Source organism: Dipteris shenzhenensis, chromosome 31 (genome assembly GCF_047967505.1).
Source record: "Dipteris shenzhenensis isolate YYH24624 ecotype China chromosome 31, Dip_SZ_1.0, whole genome shotgun sequence".
In the NCBI taxonomy this organism is placed as follows: Eukaryota; Viridiplantae; Streptophyta; class Polypodiopsida; order Gleicheniales; family Dipteridaceae; genus Dipteris; species Dipteris shenzhenensis.
In genome coordinates this window covers 27,783,478-27,808,503 of record NC_141626.1, presented here as the reverse complement: position 1 = coordinate 27,808,503, position 25,026 = coordinate 27,783,478, and the positions used below count along the sequence as shown (strand labels likewise).

General features: G+C 44.2%; 1 protein-coding gene across 2 annotated transcripts in view; it reads right to left on the bottom strand.

The window, feature by feature from the left end:
- LOC147881288 (RNA-binding protein BRN1-like) overlaps window positions 1-25,026 on the bottom strand; it is a 46,438-nt gene that overhangs the window by 16,869 nt on the left and 4,543 nt on the right. For both annotated transcript variants that reach the window (XR_015544000.1, XM_087402238.1), the window contains exon 4: window positions 11,423-11,545. Coding sequence is in view for 1 of the 2 variants with exons in the window: in XM_087402238.1 (XP_087258364.1) it covers window positions 11,423-11,545 (123 nt within the window). In the remaining variant the exon portion in view is untranslated. The remainder of the gene's footprint in view (window positions 1-11,422; window positions 11,546-25,026) is intronic.

Sequence of the window (25,026 nt, the reverse complement as noted above, 5' to 3'; positions counted from 1 at the left end):
ACCACAAGTGGAATGCATGTTTAGAAAGAAGAATACTGGGGGGGTTTGAAAGATTTGACAACTTCCAAAACAAGTGCATGAAGGCACACCTGCGGAAGTGGGAATGGAGAATGTTTCTATACTCAACGCTTGTATAAACAGTGATCCTATATGGGTGTCCAGCATGGGCTCCTAGCCTCTCCAGGACCTATTGGAAAAGAATAGAAACTTTACATAAAAGACTTCTCACAAGAATCAAGAGTTAAGGCAAAGACACCCGACCCCATCCTACTAGCTGAGACGGGTGTGATATCTCTACAATGAGAGGCATTATGCCAATTCAAGGCTTACCTCAACGAATTTAAGAAAATGGATGCCAGCAGGATACCTCAGCTGGATGGCACTGAGATGGGATGAAATGGATGGAATTATGGGATATAACAGCTGCTGATATACCAAGGGATGCATGTGAGATCAAGGAGATAGTGACACACGAGACGCTACAAAAAATTATGGCAAGACCCATGTGTAAACATGCAGTTCTACAAAACAGGAAATTAATCCAATGGACAACTGAGATGCAAAAACACCTTGGGGAACACATAGCAATGTTTAAAAGACATCTCATATGCAAAATGAGAACCAGCTCACATGATCGAAAGGTGAAGAAAGGAAGGTTAACAAGACCTAGGTCCTACAATCCCAAGGGAAGAAAGATTATGCAAAATCAGCCCCACAAGCAAGGTGGAAAATGAGCAGTATGTACTCCTAAGATGCCGGTCTTATGCACACATCAGAGAAAGATATGATGACAACAAAGGCAATCTCAAAAATCTATTAAAGCAGCCAGTTACAGAACTAGAAAGTTATCTCAAAAAAATAAAAAATAAAAACCGCAACAAGATACTTGGACTAGCACATCAGAAAGAAAGAAAGAAAGAAAGTTTATTATAGTCTTCGGAAGACCGATCGGTCTATGAGACTGTGAAAATCTTGATACAACAAGTTGTGGTAGTGGAGCTACTAAACGAGCATCCATACCAATGCAAAATGCAAAAAATGCAGAATGGTAGTACTAAGTCCTAAGTACAACATAGTCATGTCGATGGTCGACTATATATCAATCTCAGCATCATCATCAATATCATACTCGGCAACAGCAAGATATCAAGATGGATGAGGTAGTGGAGGCATAAAGTCGGCAATAGAGTGTTGTCGTCCACTCAGAGTGCTGTCGGCAACAAGATACTTGGACTAGCACATCAAAAAGAAAGAAAGAAAGAAAGTTTATTAAAGTCTTCAGAAGACCGATCGGTCTATGAGACTGTGAAAATCCTGATACGACAAGCTGTGGTAGTCGAGCTACTAAACGAGCATCCATACCAATGCAAAATGCAAAAATGCAAAATGGCAGTACTAAGTCCTAAGTACGACATAGTCATGTCGATGGTCGACTATATATCAATCTCAGCATCATCATCAATATCATCATCATCCTCGGCAACAGCAAGATATCAGGATGGATGAGGCAGTGGAGGCATAAAGTCGGCAATAGAGTGTTGTCGGCCACTCAGAGGTGCAATCCTGGTCGTCGCTTTGCGTCTAACCAGGGCTACTGTGACTCCCGTCGGTCGGGGGCTCCGACTCTAAACAAGGAGGGGATGTCTCCAAGTGTGATCTGTGTGCCATCCCTCTATCTGCTGAGCTGTCGGGTCACAGGCTCCGGGTCACGGTCATGTCGAGGCCTTGTCTCGTTGGGGTCCATGTGATCTAGCTGAAAGAACTCCGTGATAGAGCTCTGAGAGGGATCAACCAAGGAAGAAGTATGCTCCTGTCTCCGTGCTCGGAGTATCCTCTCGCAGTGTCTAAGTGTCTGGATAAGCGTGTCCACAAGAGAGCAAGCTACACCCCCTGTGTCTGCATCACTGTCTCAAGCTCGTCAATATAGAGGCCAAATAGGTAGGCGACAAAGGACACCCTTGTTTGATCCCGATGGTACTCATGATCTCGTCTGTCCACCCGGATCCTACCCGAACTCTGCAAAAAACTCTCGTAAAGTGCCATGACAGCCTGCTACTCTAAGTCCTCGACACTCTGCAAGTTTGCTAACCTCAGAGTCAAGTACTAATGCATAAATCTTGGACATGACATGTCCAATCATAATAGTCATGTAGTTCTCCGGGCTCATGGGATCCCCTGCCTTGTGGATGGGTGAGATAGTATCAATGGTCCAAGTGTGTGAAAATCCCAAACAAACCGCTTCATTAAAAAGCTTTGTTAAGATCGAGGCTAGGAGGTTAATCCCATATGCAATGCAACCAGTGCATACTCCCTCATGATCCTTCACTCGGCCATTATGAAGTATCCTTTACCCCTCCTCTAGTGAAGAGGATGCAGGATGTGGGACGAGGCATGTGTGAGAGGTTAGGGATTGGCTGATTTGGGATGTCATAAAGTGTGCGTGCATAATCAAACCAGATCTGGGTGTCAGTGAGTGACGGAGGGGACCGTCCTTTTAGAAATCTCCGCCAAAAGTCCTTAGAGTTGTTACTAAACAAAATGTTCAGTAGTTTCTCCTCGTTTCGACGAACGAAGTCTAGTTTCTTCCTCCATACGAGTCTACAGTATTCACGTAGCATATTTGGTGTGCTTGGAAGACTGTTTTTTGTTTCAAATCTAAGTTGACGGCATAAGGCCTTCACTCATCATCGTACCAACTATTACAAGATACAGTTACAGAGGGTGGTGGGCGGGTAGAGCGTTACAGGGGATGGTGGGCGGGTGGAGCGTTACAGGGAAAAAAGCGTGAATGGCAATCTCGCATAGTGAGCCGGTGACAAGGGCAGCACGATCCTCTAAAAGGGGTATGAAGTCAATATAAGTGAGAAGTATGTACAGACAGCCAGAGTAAGAAGGTGAGTGATCCCGATCAAAGCGTATATCGTGAAAGGTGGAGTAAGCACTGAGTGAGGTGAAAGGTGCTGTGTGAAGGGAGGTGGAGATGCGAAAGAAAAGAGGTATGTATGATCAGCCCCTGGGAGAGAGGTGCTACAATGAAGTCAGTAATGCGAGATGTAAAGACAGGGAATCCCATGATGTAATCAACAACACTTGAGCCCCCCCCATGTGGAAAGCATGTGAAATTACCTGAAGGGGGCCATTTGTCAAGACCATTATAGATAATGAGATCATGTATCCTACCGAGGTCTAATAGAGCCTGCCCATAAGATGAGAATGGACCTCGCTTGTCAACCGAAACCCGTAGCATACCTACCTCCTCAAGGTCAACATCTGGTAGTAGAGTGGAATCATCTCTAAAGTCAAGAAGTGGCACCTGACGGGCCCTTGTCCTCGCGTTGAAGTCCCCCGCTAGAAGGACTTCTCCGCGGCTAGAAAAGTCAACAATGGACTAATAAAGGACAGCAAATGGGAATGTCTCATCATCACCTCGAATATCTCTGGCAAAGTGAGAGGTCTCAGGGGGGAAGTAGCAAACTGCGACAAACAGATCCCGGCTATCCATGTGTCGTATCCCCTCTTCCAATAATCAGCTTCTCGGAATCCTATACAAGCCACGACATAGAAGACTATGTCGTGGCCTGTATAGGATTCCGAGAAGCTGATTATTGGAAGAGGGCGCTCTGGACTCTGATGTGTCTTTGTATAGAAGACTATGTCGTGGCCTGTATAGGATTCCGAGAAGTTCCCTGGTTCTGACCATAAGGTAGCATTACAATTCCAAATGGTGCAGGGCAACAAAGGCAATCTGAAAAACATAGTTGCAATGAAACACATTTTTTATTTTTTGAAACGTTAGGAAACGTTGCCAAATGTTTGGAAATAAAAATCGTGTTTTTGTGTAGTGGTTTTGGGGGCAAAAGGCCCTCTCTCTCTCTCTCTCTCTCTCGTCCAGCTCCTGCGGCCTCAACATCTCCCGCGGAATCAGCACCACTGTGTTGCCAAGATATTCGCAACAAAAATTGCAACTTTCTTCCTTCCTACACGGATCAGTCCTAGGCTCCCCCAGGTCTGTCCTTGCTCTAGGCGGGGGCCTCTAGTGCTCCATACCAGCCCATAGACCCCCTGATTCTGATCCAGAATCAGCGCCCAATACTGCGCCTATCTACCCCGGCTGCTCACATCCTGTCACGATTGCAAATGGAGGGCAAACTCTCCTGTTCAGAAGCGCATTCAACTGTTCGAGGACCTCAGCCCTGCCAATGGACCTCCAATAGCTGTCTTGGGGAGTCGAATCTGTGCCCGGAGCTCTTGAACCTGTACCCTCAACTCCAGGGCCCAGAAACCCACCAAAAACGCTCAAGAAACCCCAAAGGCCCACAGGGGGCTGCTGCTTTCCTAGGCAGGATTGACCTGCAGGACCCTGTGGATCACCATTGGCTGCAACCAAACATACAAAAAACGTGAGACGAACAAGCAGAAAAGAATGCAGTCTGGTATGTAGAAAAGCCTATCAAACTCCAAAACTGTCAAGGAAATAACAGGGAATTGCAGAATTCTTTCGCAAATGCCTACACGAGGATGTATGAAATACATATGGGGGAAGTCAGCCTTGGAAGCTGCCATGACCAACTATACAGCAGGGACACCACCCAAGGGCATTTCTGATGTAATCACCCACCTCAACAAGATTTGTTTAGTGCTGATTGAGAAGGTTGACAGCCTGGAAGCCAATAATGTGGCACTGCTTAATGACAAAGCACACGTGGATAAAACATTGGCTGAGGTAAAGAAACAAGGGGGGAGGAAAAAAGCAAGAGGTATGAATGGGAGAAAGAAAGGGCAGGCATGGGAATAGATGAGCCTCAAAGACAAAATGCAAGCCATGGGGGCCAAACTGCAAAAACTAAGAGACATGCAGGGAGCCAACCTGAAGGGATGTGCAAGGCAATGGAAGAACCAAAATCAGAGAATGAAAAACTCAAAAACAGATGGCAGCCATCACCACGCTAGGAAAGCATGCTGAATTCACACAGCAAATGACAACAAGGAAGGCTAAAATGCTAGAGAGGAAGGAGATCTTTGAAAAAGGTGCAGCAGCCCCCTAGGAGTTTATCTGATGCTGTAAGAGGCGGAACAGCAAGTCCATGAATGTCCTAGTTCGAGGACTAACAGTAGGCAACAGCCCTATGGTAAATGCCGCAGCATTCTTCAATAAGATGGGTGTCAACCAGACTTGTGAGGCACCTTGAAGAGTGGGTAAGGTTGATGCACCAACCAGGCCACTGGTTGTCAAAGAGCCCATTCCTCTTCAATTGGCTTCCCCTTGCCTCGGGCTGCAAGTTCCCTTCCAATGCATCACACTCCTCTCATCTCCAAGTGCTCTTACTCCTCGTGGGAGCACTTTTTCTTGCTGTAAATCTCATTTCCAGCCTTCTCTTGGCATCTCTCACTGCCATTTGCTGTCTTTTTCACCTCTCCCTCAAGGGTGAAACCCTCTACTTACATTTGGAGCCTTTACCCTACTATATTTTTGGGCTACATCGTTGGGTAAGACTTTGTTGCATTGGTTCTTTCCAATTTCTGCAAATCAGTCCTTTCTTACATTTTGGAAAGGCCTCGTGTTGCCTTGGAAGGCCTCATGTTGCCTTTTGGGAAATTTTGCAAAAGGTACACCTTGGACAATAGAGTCTTTTGCACTGAAAAGCTTTGAAGCTTGAGCAGTGTTTTGCCTTTGAGAGGTTTCCCTTCTCTCATTCGCCTTGCCAGTTGGTGCATTTGCATTGAATTTAAGCACCATGACTAGCAGCAAGGATCATTTGTTTGGTATGCTTGGGGCTGAGGACAAGCTTAATGGCACAAAAAAACCCCATGTGGGCTTACATGATGGGGAATGTTTTGGTTGCCAAAGAATTTGTGGAACATAGTTTCATTTGGTACTATAGGTACTGCTTCAAGCTCTTCTGGCAATGGGTCTAATGCTACTTCTGGAGTAGATACATCTTATACTACAGGTACTTTGCCACCTACGAAGGAGCAGATTCAGTGGGCTGATCCTGATGCCAAAGCACATGCCTTGATTGCTCTTTCAGTTAAAAGGGTCCTTATCGTCATATCCGGTCTTGCAAGACAGCAAAGCAAGCGTAGGATCAGCTTGCATCCTTATATTAGGTGCAAAATGAGGCACAGGTTGCCGATCTCCGCAAGCAGTTGAAGAACTTGAAGCTTGAAGGGGATGGTAACATGGATGCCTATCTTACCAGTGTGAAGAATTTGAAAGAGCAGTTGGCTAACATTGATGAGGTGGTGCCTAATTCTCAGCTTGTTTCTAATACCCTTGATGGGTTGCCTGACTCATATCAAGGCTTTGCTACTACATTGAGGTTGGTTGCAGATGGCAATGTGAACCATTATTCCTTTGACCAGCAAGTTGCCCTCTTACTTCAGGAGGAACAAAGTCGTGCAAACCGCAATGCTTCTATGGCTAGTGATCAAGCCTTTGCTACCCAGCATAAAAACAAAGGCAAAGGCAACGTTTCAATTGGTAAACCCCCTCATTCACATGCTGGTCACTCCCATGATGCTTCTTCTTCAGGGGATAAGAAGAATAAGAAGAGATGAAACTATTGCAGGAAACCTGGGCATGACATTTCTGAATGCACAAAAAGAACTGCATCTGAGAAGAAGAAGAAAGAGTCTGGTCTTGCAATATCTGGTTCTCCTAGTCTAGATGATAGACATGAGTCAGCTAGCTTATGATCTTGACGTTCATGATGCTTGCATCACAGTTTCTGATGTATCTGATGCCTAGTTCTTTGATAATGGTTCTAGTAAGCACATTACTTCCTACAAGAAGTTATTCAGCTCACTTGAGCATACATCTAAAATTAAACAAAAAGTTGATGGTTCAGTGGACCGTAACAAAGCTCGTCTTGTTGCTAAGCGCTATGCTCAGCAGCAAGGCATTGACTTTGAGGCATAATTACTAGGGAATGGAAAGTTTCGAGAACGTGGGAGGTTGAACGATAACGTATCAGGAAGAGGGAACGAGGGAACGGGAACGCCACATCAAATGACACGTCATCAAATCACATGGAAACATACCAAAGTATGCTAAGAATAACCTGATGTAGCAGCTCTAAGCTTTCCATTTCAACTTAGGACTTTTACAAAGACAAAATCCTTAGAAAATTGAACTGTACATCAAAGCAAATTGCAATGTGCATTGTGAAATGGGCAATGTGCATAAAGTTTAAAGCTTTAAGAATTGCAAATTACTGTAGATCATAGAGGCTAGAGCATATAATATGCAAAATACAAGAAAAGGAGCTTGGAAGGTAGTGGAAGGGGCTGAGCCTTGAGGCCCGAGAGCTTACACAAGGGGGTTAGTGGGCTGAGAGGGGGTTGATTGGATGAGAGCTTAGAGAGGGGGCTGAGATGCTGAGTGGCTCAGTGGAAGGGGAGGGAGAGTGGTTGGTGAGGGCTTAAAGCCCCCCGTCGACGCCAAAACGGCGCACCTACGCAACCCATAGTCACAAGAAACATTTCATCTATTTTGCCGTTTCGTTGTTTCGACAGGTTTTGTTTCATTTCGTTTCGTATTGTCAGACGAAACGGATAGGTTTCGAATTGATACTTAATATATACCCTTATAGGTACAAAAAGATATGTTATATTTAAGTTAGAGTGAACAAAGAGAAATATAAAGTCAAGATACTAAAAGGAAATTCAAAACATAAACACCTTGGATTCTAGAAAAAACGGGGCAAGAATGTTTATTTTGATTTGGGCGAAACAAAGGTTTCGTTGAGAGCGTTTCGTCCTATTTCGAAACGTTTCGTCTGTTTTGCGTTTTGAGGTTTCGAAGAGGACGAAACGGGTTTTCATGTGACTATGATGCAACCCTAAACCCAAAATGCCAGAGACCCAACCCAAAACGCGTTTCGGCCGCGTTCCCAGAACGTTTGGGAACATTTCCTAGGCATTCCCACTTCTGGAAACGTTCCCAAGTGTTCCCAGACGTTCCCACACATGTTAGAAACATGGTGAAAGGAGAGACAGAGAAGAGCTAGGGTGTAAGGAAATAGTACTCAAATGAAGACATAATGAAAACTGTGTATTATATCAAATGAACTACAAGCCTTAAATAGGCTACACACTCACACACTAGCACCAAGTGCATATGGGATTAAGTCCCATAGTGACACGTGGCACTCACACATGACTCACATGAACTAGTACTAGATCTCCTAGTACAACACATCACATCATACCAACACTCTTTGGCTATGATATCTCCAACACCCCCCTTCAGAGCAAAGAGGTGTGAGACCCAACACGCAAGAGTAGACCGGTCCCCCCTCCACTGCAATACTGCAAAGAGCAAGCCCAACTATCCAACACCTCCCATGTGATAGTGATTTCTCAGTCAGCTTGCAACCGGCAAGGGCAATACAACCAAAGTAAAACACAATACAATCATTTTTGGGGGACAACCCAAGGCAAAGTATCTCTTATTGACTCTTCAAACATTCATTTTAGAGAGACTACTCAAGGCAGAGAACCTTTGACTCAAACATAGAAATATTTTCATTCATTTTATGGATAGCAAGGGCAAAGAACCCATGATCCCGAAGTAGCTATCGCACAAGAGTGTGCACATCCTGATGCGAAGAGGTATGTCGGTGAAGAACCAGGCGAGGATGCCCTCGAATGATGCGTCGATGAAGTCCATAGGAGCAGCTACCAAGGGAGATCATGTCAGACTCTCAATGTGCTGATTGGAGAGTCACCGAATGCAAAGAAGAGCCTCGGAGGCTCCAAAATGTAAACCCTGATCAAAACGCAGCAAGAGGGTGTCCGGAAAGCAAACCCTAATGAAAAAGCACAGAATACCCTCGAAATGCAGCAAGAGAGCTCCGAATGCTGTAGCAGATCACGAGGTGAGGGAGATCTTCACAAGTCAGTGCTGTACGTGCCTTGAACAGATGCTAAGCGCCAAAGTCGGCTGAAATATCCTCCAAACAGCAAGAAAATCTCTGAAATATTGAGGCGGTTCTGCAGCAGCAACCCCGAAACGACTCGAAAGTGCAATAGGAGCTCCAAAACAGGTCGAAAAAGCCTTCAAAAGCCTTGAAATTCTGCAACCAATGTCCACGCGTGGTCGACTTGTGCTGCAGCAGCCTGGAAACCCTGATTTTTGGCAAGAAAAATTCTCTGAAATGACCTCGAGGGGCCACACGTGTGAAAAAACGCCTTAAAAACTGAGCCGACCAGCAGATAGTAAGATCTGCTATGCAGTAGATGTGCCGAAAAACCAGCAGGTAAAAGGCTATGGAGGTGCAAAGGCAGTCGAATATGCAGCAGCAGCAAGGCGGCAGGCAGCAGGGGCTAAAAGCAGCACATGCTGAGCAAATTGCAGCCTTTAAGCTTGCCTTGTACAAAACATTTGCAATGTCTGATCTTGCTCTTTTGCATTACTATCTTTGCTAGCAGCGAGGGGGGCATTTGATGTCACAATCCAAGTATATGTGACATCTTTTGCAGCGTTTTCAGTTTAAGGACTGCAAGCCAGTATCCACACCATTTGAGCCTGGTTTTCACTTCTATAGTGGCAGCTGTTTCATGCTTGATACTTCATGCATTTCTTGGTTCAGCAAGAAGCAGACTACATTTGCTGCTTCTAGCCGTGAAGCTGAGTATGGAGCAGCTTTTACAGCTACAGTGGAGTGTGTTTGGCTCCAGAAGTTATTTGCAGATCTTCATGCATGTTATACTACTACCACCGTCATCTTCACTGATAGTCAGAGTGCTTTGGCGAACTCAGTTTTCCATGCTCGCACAAAGCATATTGAGGTTCACTATCACTATGTCAAAGAGAGACTATCAATAGGTGATGTTCAGTTGTCTTATGTTCCCACTGAAGACAACTTGGCAGATCTTTTTACGAAAGCTCTTCCTCCACCTAAGTTTGAAGCTTTTCGGCAAGCTTTAAACTTAGTACCTTTTGTGACTTGATCTGTTGTACTCTCTACATTCATAGGTTGCTATATCCCTACAAGATGTACATGTGCAACGATGATATTAGATATTCAATGATTCTAAGCCGTGTCCAGGATACATCAACCCATACCATGGAGGGGGTTTGTAGGCGTGCCACTCATTCCTTAGTATGTGCCTTGTAGGCCTAGTTAGAATCAGTTAGGTCAGTTAGTACTGTTAGTACATGTACCAGTTAGGACACTTAGTCCAGTTAGGTCATTTTAAGCTTCCATTGCTTGCCATAGCCTACGATCAACACCGCTCTCAGCGAGTCATTTGGATGACCCTGGTGCTAGCCTCGGTAATCTCCACAAGGGTAAGGCCCAAACTCGGTGGAGGAATGTCAATGTCTGAAAGATGGCATCAACCTGAAGAAAGGTCATGGTGAGTGGCCTCTCAAATCTCTTCCACTCTATCGCTAAAATGTTACTCCCCCAAAAAGGTACTGCATACATGGAAGTCGGTCTGGCCAGAGTTTCAAAAAGCCAACCCTTCGTCAAGGGATCCTAGAAGTGCCTCTAGAAGTACTGTCTCTAAAGTCAAGAAAGATGTATTCACGTCGTCAAAAGGACTCCCGGGCCTATGAGACAGAGTACAATATCAAAGTGACTCATGCTCATACAAGCCACAAAGGGCTGAGGCAAGGGGCTCGCTAAGACCCTTTGCAATGTGCTATGAGAGAGAGAGAGAGAGAGAGAGAGAGAGAGAGAGAGAGAGAGTTTATTCAAGTCGTCGAAGGATCTATGAGACTGAAGAAAACCAAACACAATAAAGCTAAGGGGTGGAGTCACTAAAATGGACATCGACACATAAGTTTGATAATTGAAACAAGAAATAACAAATACCATGATGTCTTTCAAAAGGGTGTACATATAGCCTAGCATAACTATCCGCATGAGAAAGAAAAGAAAGATATATTAATGTCCGTGGGAGGCCTTGCGGGCCTATGGGACAAAGTACAAAATCAAGTAAGCAGCTCATACAGACCACTGTGGGTCGGGGCAAAGGGCTCACTAAGGCCCTTGCTGAGTACTAAGATGCTATACTAGTACAAAATAGCAAAGTAAAAATGCAAAATGAGAGTGACATGAAGATATCAAGTGCTCAGAGCTAGAGTCCCAAGTGCGTGGACCGACCCTACGTATCCAGGCTCCATGATGGCTCTCTCATGAGATGCAAAGAGCCAGAGGGGGTTCCATGTCATTGGGAAAATTGATCAATTTCATTATGTTGTCTGGGGGACCGAATCCAACAGAGGAATGTTCTTGGTATACACACCTAGAAAGCTTAGAAGTCATGCCTCAGCAAAGTAAAAAATTACAGCTGAAGAAGAGTTCCAAATCATGACAATCCATAATCAAGAAATCAACGAGGCAATTGAACCAACAGTATGTAAGGGTTTCTGGATGTTTATTTGAGCAACAGGCTTTTATAGTAGCATTACCTTTGCTTGCTTGTGAACCCTTGATGACTGTTAATTCTTTAATCGCCCCAAATTGAGAGAATACAGCTGCCACATCAGCTTCTGAAACACTCTTTGGCAGCATTCCAATAAAGAGTTTATGCTCTGCAATTCAATATACCAAAAGTAACAAATAAATAACATCATCTTCAACACAACTAGTAGCTAAACTCTGAAATTTTCAATGCAATGGTGATAAACAATCCTTACAAAGGATTGTAAATGTCTACATTACATTGGCAAAAATGGAGCTGCGCACATAAGAGCAAATGCTGATCAAGAGGCAAAATGAAATTCAAAACAATATTACAGAGAGTATAATAAAAAATTCACAGGTTGACCTAGTTTTTAACACCTTCTTACCAACATTCCCGAAGGTCTTTATTTATATAATGAAAACTGAGTAAGTGAATTCGAAAGTTACTGCAAAAATCACGGGATCAGGTATTTCATTATATTCTACAGCAAAAAGTCATCGACACAGCCTGCCTGAAAGCTACAATAACCCCACATTGGAGTCGAAGTCCACTAGTTCAAAGAAAGGCTACTACCTACAACCACTTAAGCTATCCAAATATACACTATATACACAAGGCACGCTAATTCCAGAACTATTAAGTCTCGACATCGCTTTAAAACCATATATCAACATGGTTCAAATCATGAACAATAGCATTCAAGAAAGAAACGTAACAGAAATTCACAGCAAAGGGGTAACTCAAATCATCTCAGCTTGCTCATAAAGCAGGATTAACAAAGCTATATGCTCCACATGAAGGAGAACATTAGATAAAAAGACAAGAATGGCAGCTCTCAAGTTTTAAGATGCAACTTAAATCATATTGAAATGGACACCCTAGCTAGATCCAAGCCGATTCATACTGGCACCCATGGCAAGGGCTAGCTAGTCCCAAGCCTGTGTGATACAAGTTTTGCTCTGACGCCAAGCCTTGCAAAACAACCACAAATTAGTAAGGCCATATACGGGGAGCTGGCAAGCTCGCCTCCCGAAACGTCTCAAAATACCTGGTATTTTCTGGTCATGGTGGCACATGTTCATCCAAAAGGATATAGCCACCTATGAATGTACAAGGGATGTCAGATCATGTAACAAAGGAAACCAAGTGTAAAGCCTATCAGAAGATTTCGAACTAGGGACGAGAAAGTGCCTTTGTAAACATATCTGCTATGTTGTCCTCTGTGGGAAGATAGAACAACTCTATGTCTCCTGCTGACAACCGCACTCAAACATAATGATAGTGAACTTCAATATGCTTGGTACGCGCGTGAAACATTGGGTTACGCGCAATGGCCAAAGCACTCTGGCTGTCAATGTAGACAATAGTGGAGGATGTCTGGCGAATACCAAGATCTGTAAGTAACTGTCGAAGCCAAACACACTCTACTGTAGCGGTGAAAGCTGCCTTGTACTCAGCCTCACAGCTAGATGTGGCAACTGTTGGTTGCTTCTTGCTGAGCCAAGAGATACATGAATTGCCAAGTAAAAAACAATTGCCAGTATGTGACACTCTGGTGTCAGAACATCCTGCCCAGTCACTATCTGTGTAAGCATGCATGGTAAGTGAACCCTGATCACCATAGAAGAGGGCTAAATCCTGGGCATGCGCATGAATCTGCTGAGCTGAGATACTGCATAAGCTGAGAATTTGAAGCCAGGGTCCACTGGAGTAGAGATTGGCTTGCAATCCTCAAACTGAAAACAATCAAGGAGCTGTCCAATATACTTGGACTGAGACATCATGATACTCCCCTCAACATGAGCAAACTGAATGCCCAAATAATAATGGAGCTGTCCCATGTCTGACATGTCAAAGACCTGCTGCAAATCAGTCTTGAAAGCTGTAATTTGCTGAGTATTTGGGCCCGTGATGAGCATATCATCCACATATAAAATCGGCACTAAAAAATCAAATCCACTCCCACGGACATGAGTGGGTTATGTGGGACTATTCTGAAAACCAAGGGATAGTAAGTGTGCATGAATTTTGGCATACCATGCCCTGGGTGCCTGCTTCAAACCATAAAGTACTTTTCTAAGCCGGCATACCTTATTTTCAGAATTAACAACCTCAAAGCCAAGCGGTTGTGTGACATATACTTCTTCCTGCAGATCCCCATGAAGAAAAGCAGTCTTGATGTCAAGTTGGTGCACTTGCCAATGATGATGGGCTGCAATGGCAATGACACATCTAATGGTAGTAATCCTGGATGTGGGAGCAAATGTCTCCTCAAAGTCAATGCCTTGTTGTTGGCCATACCCTTTTGCAACAAGACGAGCTTTGTATCGATCTATGCTGCCATTAGATTTCCTTTTTAATTTGTAGACCCACCGGGTCCAATGGCATGCTTGCCTGAAGGGAGATCTACTAATTCCCATGCGTCATTTTTAGCAATGGAATGTAACTCAGCTCTCTCATTCTTTGCTGTCAAAAGCATCTTTATGGCACAAGGGCTCTTCATTGCAAGCTGTAGCAAGGAGTGCAAACTCAAGAAAGTGACCATGCATCTATCTATTCCCTGATCTTGTCCGGGCAGCAAAAGGCTGATCTTGTTTGCTGTCCCTCAATGTATCAAGAAGCCATCTGGGAACTTGCCTTTGCTGTCTATTGACAGCTCTTTCTTCAATGACTGCATCATGAATGGTGGGATCATTTTGTGCCGGAAGAGAAACCTGCATATCAGCATGAGGTAGTGGCTGATTATTGCTTGGTGGGGGCCTACAGGAGGCTCATGTTGCTGGTCAAAGTCCTCTTCTGAGGATGGCAGAGGTAACCAAGATTCAAAAGCATCAAACATGTCAACATCTGGCTTAGCTTTGCAGTCCACAAGAGGAGAAGCTGAATGTTCAGCAAAGATTACATCCCTACTGACAATAATCTTCCCAGTATTTGGTTGATATAACCGATACCCTCTACTCTCCTGGCTGTAACCAATAAATATGCATTTGATTGCCTTGTCATCAAGCTTATGTCTCAGCTCAGATGGTACATGAACATATGCAAGAGACCCAAAAACTCCCATGTGTGAAAGTGAAGGCTTCCTGCCTTTCCATGCTTCATAAGGTTTCTTGGGTATGATATGCCAAAATTAGCCTTCAACTTTTTCACACCTACTCGCGCCAAACAATTTTTAACACAACACATGGTTGTAACAGTCTTCAATGCCCGTGTAGGTGATCTATTCAGCACATAGTTGGCACACATCACTGCATCAAGCCAAAATTTATTGGGCAAAGACTTGGCCTTAAGCATGCATCTGGCCATCTCCATTGTGGACCTGTTTTTACTTTCAGAAACAAGATTCTACTAGAAACAATTCCCACTGGTGGACTGCCTAGTATCATAGTCTCCAGCCCAATCTAAATCACTGTAAGCATGCATCTGCAAGTCACCCCCCTGGGAAACATCAAGCCAAAAGACTTTGTACCTTGCAAGTAACGGAAGATGTGTTTTACAGCCTGCCAACGCATAATCTTTGGGCTGTGCATATACCTGCTCACCTGAGAAACTGAAAATTGAATATCAGGTCGTGTATTGCAGAGATAAATGAGGCATCCAACAGCCTGACTATAGAGTGTGACATCCCTATCTGTGTTGAGCGTGACAAGCTTGCATCCTGATTCATTCTCAACCATATTCAGCCACCTCTGAAAGCATGAGAAGACTTCTTATTTGGCTTTTAAAGGATATACCCAGCAATATCTTGTGAAAGCATCAATGAGAGTCATGAAATACTTATACCCCCCAATGGCATTTGTCCTCATTGGGCCACAGACATCACTATGTACTTGCCGCAATTTCCTTTGTGAGAGTTTTGGACAATTCTTTTGAAAAGGAAACCGGTGCATCTTACCCAAAAGACAACCCTCACACATGTTTGGAAACTGTGTGAGTTTGAGGTACGTCATTTGTGAATGTAGCTTTGCAAGAGCTCTATAATTGAGATGACCCATTCTCTCATGCCAAAGATGAGTTTCAGCAAGCTACGAAGAAGTACTAGCTGTACGGACAGCTCAAGTACAATGTACAGTGACTGTATGGATCAAGTACACCGTACAATGTACGGTATACGACTGAAGTACGGAGGCTCCCACGTGCAAGTACGACGTGTAGTACGGACAAAGTACACAGTGCAAGTACAAATCAATTACTAGACCTTTCGTACTCCTATATGGCGATGCATGTACTGATGTATGGAATGCAGATACTCTGTACGACGACGCAAGTATAGACGTACGACGCACGTGTGTAACAGGTACTCTGTACGAAATATATCACTCAAATACGTACGGAGGTAAGCGCAGATACATACGGTGGCGCAGACTGAATGCAGGTACGAAAAAAGGTGCGCAGGAAGAAGATCTGTGCTCTAATACCACGGAAGGGTCGATGGCAAAAGAGAGAGAGTATAGTACATTAGAGTCGCACTAGTCTTAGCCATCACATCAAACTTGGATAATGAAAAAATAGAGAGTACCAAGGTACTTGTACCTAGACCTAGGACTAAGTGTCCTAGGTGTCACATGGGACTAAGTGTCCTATATGGCCTAAAAGGCACTAACACTACAAGTGCCTCTATTTATGCCTACAAGACACATACCATGGCCTATAGGGCATCACTAGAACCACCAGGAGATGGCCTACAATTATGAAACCCCTTACTTGCCAAGAGTGCATCAATCTTGGCATACGATGCACATGGGGCTTGTTTCAGCCCATATAAAGCTTTATTAAGCTTGCAAACTTGAAGTGTGTTGCCAGAGAGTTCAAATCCAGGAGATTGTTTGAGATAAACCTCTTCCTACAAGTCCCTATTAAGGAAGGCTGTTTTTATGTCCAACTGATGGGCATTCCAAACAAAATTTGCAGCCATGGCAATAACTGACCTGATGGTAGTCAATCGGGATGTAGGAGCAAAAGTTTCCTTATAATCTATGCCCTTCTTCTGTGCATAGCCTTTGGCAACCAGCCTTGCCTTGTACCTGTCAATGGACCCATCTGGCTTCCTTTTCACTTTTGAAAACCCATTTGGTACCAACGGCATGCTTACCTGGTGGCACATCCACAACATCCCAAGTTTGATTTTTTTTCAATGGACTGCAATTCATTGTGCATGGCATGCATCTAATGCACATTATCCTTGGCTAGAAGAGTACCGGCATAAGCTATCTCAACAGAAAGAGCCCCCCCTGCGTGCCTTACTGCACTACGACTCCTGCCAGGCAAAGGTGCCTCAAGCCTACTCTCCTTGAGAGTCTATAGCAACCAATTTGGAACTGTTTTGGCTACATGTATCTCTTGACTGTAAGTGCTGAATTCTCTAAAAATATAACATCTGTACTCACAAAAATCTTGCGAGACGCAAGATTGTAGAGACGGTAGCCTTTGCTTTGTGCACTATACCCAACAAAAATGCATTTAAGTGCCTAATTTGATAACTTGTGTCGAAACTCCACAAGGACGTGGGCATATGCAACACAACCAAAAAATCTGAAGTGATCCTCTGAAAGCTTTCTCCCATGCCATGCCTCATAGGGAGTAATTGTCTTCAAAGCCTTTGTGGGAGCCCAATTCAAAACATAATTTGCACACATGAGGCCTTCGAGCCAAAACATGTAAGGCAACTTCTTACTCGTAAGCATGCATCTATCCATCTCCATAAGAGTGCGATTCTTGCGATTTTTGCTGAGGTGTAAGCCTCACTGTAAGCTGATGCGTGATGCCTTTCTCCTTCAAAAATGCCTCAAACTCATGAGACATATACTCCCCCCCTCTATCTGTGCGAAGTGTCTGCACCTTGAGTCATGTCTCATTCTCAACCATAGCCACAAAGTATATACCTTTGTAAGACTAGAATAAGTCCAATCATACAAATTTAGATTTTTGTTGTTCTAAAGATCAGAAAACTACACAGAAAATAAAAGAGAAAATGAAAGAGAAGAAAAAAGAGGTAAACAAAAAAAACAAAAGGAAGACATACTTAGCAAGCAAAGCAACACTTATGTCGTCATCAGTGCCCAAGCATAAGCATAGCCATAAAGTGTTTGAAATACATAAACACTTCTGATTTTGCCTTAAGACCATAGACCCAAGTATAATTGGTGAAGTCATCTATGAATGTAACATAATAGAGATAACCACCAAAAGTAGGTGTCCTCATGGGACCACAGACATCACTGTGTATGAGCTGTAATTTTCGAGTAGCTCTTACTGCATCATCCTTAGAAGGAAATATATGCATCTTGCCAAGGATGCAACCCTCACATGCATGAGGAGGAGGTGACTCCAAAGGAGGCAATGCATCAACCATAGCATGCTTCTAAAGTGTCATCAAGCTGCCACAGCTCATGTGCCCATATCTGGCATGCCATAACTCCGCATTCTACATCGCAGCAGTGGGAGAGCTCACTGAAAGTGCAAGATCGGATCTTTTCTCATATATGTCAAGCTGAAAAAGACCCCGATACAAAGTGCCAGGCATGTCTCTGACTGCACACTTAGCATCATCGAATATATCCTGAAACCCTCTTCTATTGAGAGACGACACTGAAAGAAAATTCTTCTTTATACCTGGCACATAAAGAACATCTTTAGTTATGCGCTTCTTGCATTCACAAATATAATGGCGTGGCTTCTTGCAGTAGTGACAAATGCCCTTCTTTTTAGGCTTATCTGCATCACCCTTAGCCTTATAAGAGGGTTGTCCTCAATCAGCTTTATGCTGATGTACGGGCTGATTGGCATGTTGCTTTTGCTGCCCTTTTCCTTTGGGCTTAAACTAAGAAAGCATGGCATGCTCGCCAGTCCGTGTGGCCATATTTCTTCTTGTCTACTCTTCCTGCAACAGAAGTCCTACCAACTCGTGAAAAGAGAGAGGATTGCTGCCCCCCTCAATGACAAATTCAGCGAGGTGTGGAAACCAAGATAGGACTCGGGAAGAGAATTCGAAGTGGTGGTAATCATATACCTAGATGAATCCAGGAACATTCCCAAACTCATCCTCTAAAAACACAACATAGTGCAGTTTCAATCTCATGATAGTCACTCACAAGGTTGAAAACCATAAACTCCATCATGCATAGCAGGGACTAGCTACTATGACATCCCCACTGACGTCATCAGCGCCCAACAGTGGGTGTAGACCATAGTATAAAAATATGCTCTCACACATACAAATCCACACACCCACACATACTTGAGCATCCATTTATACAAAGTCTTCGTACTGAGTTTCTGTCGGCACTCCGGAGGCGAAGGGCAGACTCAGCCATGATGAATGCTAGCACTAAAGGAGAAGGCTAATCAAAAGATAGTCCAAAATCTCTTCATTCAAGCTACAACTGCTTGTGAAGTCTAAACATTTTCATTTTAGTCTCTCCCCAACGAGCATCTAAATCTAAATCTAGCTGATAGGGCAACGCACCATTTAAGATAGAAAGAATTATCACAATACCAGCAGGCCGCAAATTGGACGAAAACTTCACAAGGTGAAATTTGCATGTCCGCTAATACGGCAGAATTTATACCTAGATGAATCCAGGAACATTCCCAAACTCATCCTCTAAAAACACAACATAGTGCAGTTTCAATCTCATGATAGTCACTCACAAGGTTGAAAACCATAAACTCCATCATGCATAGCAGGGACTAGCTACTATGACATCCCCATTGACGTCATCAGCACCCAACAGTGGGTGTAGACCATAGTATAAAAATATGCTCTCACACATACAAATCCACACACCCACACATACTTGAGCATCCATTTATACAAAGTCTTCGTACTGAGTTTCTGTCGGCACTCCGGAGGTGAAGGGCAGACTCAGCCATGATGAAGGCTAGCACTAAAGGAGAAGGCTAATCAAAAGGTAGTCCAAAATCTCTTCATTCAAGCTACAACTGCTTGTGAAGTCTAAACATTTTCATTTTAGTCTCTCCCCAACGAGCATCTAAATCTAAATCTAGTTGACAGGGCAACGCACCATTTAAGATGGAAAGAATTATCACAATACCAGCAGGCCGCAACTTGGACGAAAACTTCACAAGGTGAAATTTGCATGTCCGCTAATACGGCAGAAGCATATACCTAGATGAATCCAGGAACATTCCCAAACTCATCCTCTAAAAACACAACATAGTGCAGTTTCAATCTCATGATAGTCACTCACAAGGTTGAAAACCATAAACTCCATCATGCATAGCAGGGACTAGCTACTATGACATGCCCACTGACGTCATCAGCGCCCAGTAGTGGGTGTAGACCATAGTATAAAAATATGCTCTCACACATACAAATCCACACACCCACACATACTTGAGCATCCATTTATACAAAGTCTTCGTACTGAGTTTCTGTCGGCACTCCGGAGGCGAAGGGCAGACTCAGCCATGATGAAGGCTAGCACTAAAGGAGAAGGCTAATCAAAAGGGAGTCCAAAATCTCTTCATTCAAGCTACAATTGCTTGTGAAGTCTAAACATTTTCATTTTAGTCTCTCCCCAACGAGCATCTAAATCTAAATCTAGCTGATAGGGCAACGCACCATTTAAGATAGAAAGAATTATCACAATACTAGCAGGCCGCAACTTGGACGAAAACTTCACAAGGTGAAATTTGCATGTCCGCTAATACGGCAGAAGCATATACCTAGATGAATCCAGGAACATTCCCAAACTCATCCTCTAAAAACACAACATAGTGCAGTTTCAATCTCATGATAGTCACTCACAAGGTTGAAAACCATAAACTCCATCATGCATAGCAGGGACTAGCTACTATGACATCCCCACTGACGTTGTGTGGATAAAAAAGAAAAAATGTTTTTCACTTGTTGCGTGTTGATGGGTGAGTGCAGAGCTATGTATATAGCTAGTTGGTAGGGGAAATGAGCTGTGGATACCCTCATGACGGACTCCACACTGATGATATATTGTCTTGAGATGGAAGACGCTTCTACATGGACTTCCGGGAGATGATGAAAAGCAATGTGGGCGCATCAGGCACTTGAGCTTCATGAACTCGCGGTTATATGTGGCAATCAAATAATAAAAATTTGCTTGAAGGATATGTGCAAAGGTGGAGTGCCTAAGGTTGGATAAGGTGCACTAATTGCCTTGGTATAGTTTGAAGGAAAGAGTGGGAGAGTGGTGAAAAAGGAAATGCATGACGTGGCTTTAATCAAAGGAGACCATGCATGCTACGTGAAAAGAAAAGAGGCTTCTCGTCGACAAGCTGGCAGGAAGTCACGTACGCGGAGAGGACAGCTTGTAGGAGGATTCCGGAGGGAGTACGTGGGCACTCGGGAGGATAGACACATAAACAGAGGGAGATCTGGTTTAGAAGCTTCACGTGAAGGAGAGAGGCTCCTCTGGATGAAAGTGACGACACGATACAGACAGCGGTGTGGGGAAGGAAGTTTAAAAAAGGAAGGGAGGGAGTGCCTTGAGGGGGAGGCCGTGCTCCATGAGCAAGGGAAGAAGCTGAAGGAGAGCGACTTCACGGGGAGTCTGGAGGAGTCGATGATGCCTCAGGGGGGTCTCTACGATGGGAGAAGGAGCGGAAGGGGAGATGTGGTGAACTGAAAAGCACCGAACGGGAGGAGAGCAGGGGCCGTGAGTTGGTGAGGAGCTTGTTTGGGGATTCTGGGTTGATGGTGGCGTTGACTGCAGGCCAGGAGAGCTCAGGGGAGTAACTTAGGCGACGAAGGGAGAGCTTGTTGATGGTGGTTGCAATAGTGAGCTGGAGATTAAGGAATCGTGGGCTCACAGCACAGAAGGCGACGGGAGTTACGTGAGTAAGGGAGCAAGGAAGAGGGGAGCTGTGGCGACGCGATTACACGCTGCATGATTCTGGAGATGAGCGGAAAAGATACGTAAAAGGAGAGACCTTGGCTACAAGGAGCTTTGGAATTTGGAGCGTCATTGCTATGCAAGCCAGAGAGATCCTTGGATAATACGGGTGGTGTAACGAGAACGCAGGCTGGTCATCACGCGGACTGATGGATGGTGAAGGCTGTTGAGAGAGCTTTGTGGGCTCTGTGGGCGAAGGGAGGACCACAGATGAGGAGGACTTTGGGAGCTCATAGGGAGCGATGGAGGTCTCTTGTTCTGCGCGCTGGAGTATCTTGAGCGATAGAGAGAGCTGCTGGAAGGAAGAAGACGATGGTGGGCACGGGAGTTTTAAGCTTCTTGGCTGGCTGAGAACATGAGCACGGAGTGGTGAGGAATTGCCAGGAGGCAGTATCCGACGGGATGGCAAGCAGCTGTTGTGGGAGCTCACAGTAGTAGGAGTTCCTTCGATAACTAGAAAGGAAGACCTTAGACGATAAAGGCTCGTAGGGGTGGTGAGAGAACTGTGAGCGACTAAAGGACTTGGGAAGAAGCATGTTCGGTGGGCAGGAGGACTATGGAAAGAGAGCTATTTGGGAGGCCAAAACGACTGTGGGAGGGTGTATACATCGGGTCCAAGAGAGAAGACTGATTGGGCTAGAAGCCTTCTGATAGAAGAGGTGGTCGCATGGGAAGAAGACAGATTTGTATGCAAGGAAGGCGGCAGTGGTGACTCTGTTCACGTGATGGGAGTGGGATATCGAGTGCAGAGGCTTGGAGAACTCAAACGACAGAGGATGTTTGTGTTCAGAGAGAAAGCTTTGAGAAGCTGCTAGCAGTTAGTGTACCGATTGAAGGAGTGGGCTGAGAGAATGGGGTGGACAATCGTGTATAGAAGCTGGAGTACCTTGGTTTGAGAAAGCATGAGCTGCAACAAGAATGTGGTTGAGCTTGCATGAGATTAAAGAGGCTGAAGTCTTTGCTTGAGGTGTCTTTTGTGTGGGCTTGTACATGGTTGACTATGAGCTATTGCTTAGTAAAATGGCGGGCTGCATCATTTCTGGTACTTGATGCTGATCTCGGGAAGACATGATAAGATGTCTGACTTCTGATTGTGGCCATTTTGTGGGTTGATGTCTTGAAGAGTCAAGAAGATAGTCTTCATGTACATCGTGGGTTGGATGCATTTGAAGCTGAATGTTTTCTGAGTTATTGAAGCAAGAAGTCCACTTGTCTTGAACTGTGTAGTCCACTGGGTTTTTTTCTGAAGTAGACTGGCTTCTGGAGGAAGTGTGGCCAGAGTGTGAGTTGTATCAGAAGGTATGTGTAGAGTCAATGATGTTGAATGGATGCCTTTTGCCTTGTGATAGTGTTGTTCGGGTGTTTTAAACGTGGATGAGGGTGGCTGTGAAGGCGGGTTAGGCTCTACTCTTTTTATCCATCCAACGTCATCAGCGCCCAACAGTGGGTGTAGACCATAGTATAAAAATATGCTCTCACACATACAAATCCACACACCCACACATACTTGAGCATCCATTTATACAAAGTCTTCGTACTGAGTTTCTGTTGGCACTCCGGAGGTGAAGGTAATCATCTCTAAATCCAGAACAACTTCATCTATATTCAGCAGTTTCTTCCTTAAATCTTGAAGCTTTGTGAGGTGAGCATTCATGGCATCTCCCTCATCCATATGCGTATAAGATAGCTCTCTCTTCACGAAAGAAACTCTACATCATTTCTCGCATCTCCCTCATCCATATGCATATGGTCTTGCATGACCGAATGTGAGGAATAATGAACCTCTTGACAGAAAGAGCTTGTGCATCCCTAGAATCCCATCTTTTCTGCTCTGCTGCGGGAGCTACTGGAGCAGCAGCTGCTCCAATTACTTGTGCTGCATTTTGACCTCTACCCCTACCTCCAGCTGTAGGAATGACAGGTGTAGCCATAGAATCTTGCCTTGCCTCATCTCCATTAACATAATCCCAGAGATGTCTACCAACTAAGATGTTGGGAAACATAAAACTCCACAAGGAGTAGTTGGTGCCATCCAACTTATCCTCCTGTGTGAGGACTCCAAACACCTCATTGGGGTTGAGCAAACGTAAGGTGTACTGAATAACTAAATAGAAAGTGACTACAAAAATGAGAGTGAGGGGTTTTGCCTGAGTGACAAAACCCTATCCTATCCCCTAACCGTAGTTAGGGATTGGACTGTGGTTAGGGAAAAAAACCTCAGTGAGGGAAAAGTGCCCCTAACCTACTTATTACAATATATTGGCCACTGCCTAGATTATAATAATAATTCTAACACAAACAAGTTGAAGGGCACACGGATTTGGATCACAAAGGAGCTCACCCCAACTCCGCTAAAACAGAGGAATGTCGAGCTCGGCAAAGTAAAGAATGCACGTAAAGCTGGAAAATCGGCTGTGTATCAAGATGGAATAGAATTAATTCGAGACTTCAAATCTAAACCCAAAGACTCTCAGTCTTAAACTGATGTTATGAAGGCCATTTTTATTACTATTATAGATGTTAGTATGTAGAGGTGTGTTGTAATAATCGAGCTGAAGATGCCATGTGCACTCCTCGACTCTTTGGTTTAGCTGGATGATGTTAGTAGTTTTGACATTTAGTCTTTTGTCCCATAGGCCCATGGGGCCTCCCACAGACGTTAATATGACTTTCTTTCTTTCTTTCTTTCTCTTATTTAGAACATGAAAAACTAAATGGACCTCTTACGCATATGTACCACTTCCTACAAAGATGCAAAATTACATCCTTAACTTAGAAAGCACATACATACTCAATCAAATTCTCTCTCATAATAATCCTTTTGGGCCTTTCACATAGTTGAAGGTTCAAACTCTTTGCCCGTTCTTTCAAAGAACTTCAATTTTGAGAAGACATCTCTTTCTCTTAAGGTTCATAATTTACCTCACTCACCGCTCAACTTGGCAAACAGTCCTCAGATGCAGATTCCCACCTTCAACAACGTGTTCACGCTCACAAATCAGCCATTCAGCCACACAGACAGCCATTCAGCCACACAGACGAGCTCTGTTTAGCCTGACAAATCAGCACGAGCAGAACAAGCTCACAAATCGACTAATGCTCAGTTCACCCTGTTTCAAACTATGAGATTGAATGTGTTTTTAGAAGATGAGTTTGGAAATGTTCCTGGATTCATCTAGGTATATGTACGTGGTTAGGATGTTTCACGAGTGGAATGCAATGAGCATCCTTAACTAGGTAGGCTCATTGATAGCTAGAATCACCATTAAGTCTACAATCTCCAAGTAGAAAGTGGAGCCCACTTAGCTAGAGGGGTAGGTATGATCAGCATTGTTTGCACTCAGCATAGTAATTTGGGCTTCCATGCCTGAGTGCTTCGAAACCAAGGGCCAATTCAATGGCAAGATTAGGAACGTGGAGGGATTGGATAACGTATGGGTGCTTGACTATCTCATTAGACCTTAGCACCTCTTAGTTGACACCAAGGCCAACTTGATTTAACTTTCCACCTCATGGATTTAACATATTGGTTGCGAGAAGCTACCCTCTTGTATTGTTTTGAGCTTGGCTTTACATCTACTCTAAGCTGGTTGATGTGACATTGATAGGCTGGCACTTCATGTTGGGTGAAGAACCTTCTTTGGAGGTGCCTATGTGTTGGCAACAATTTGCTCCATGGTAACATTGCTCAAAAACTCAGTATGAAGACCTTTGTGTA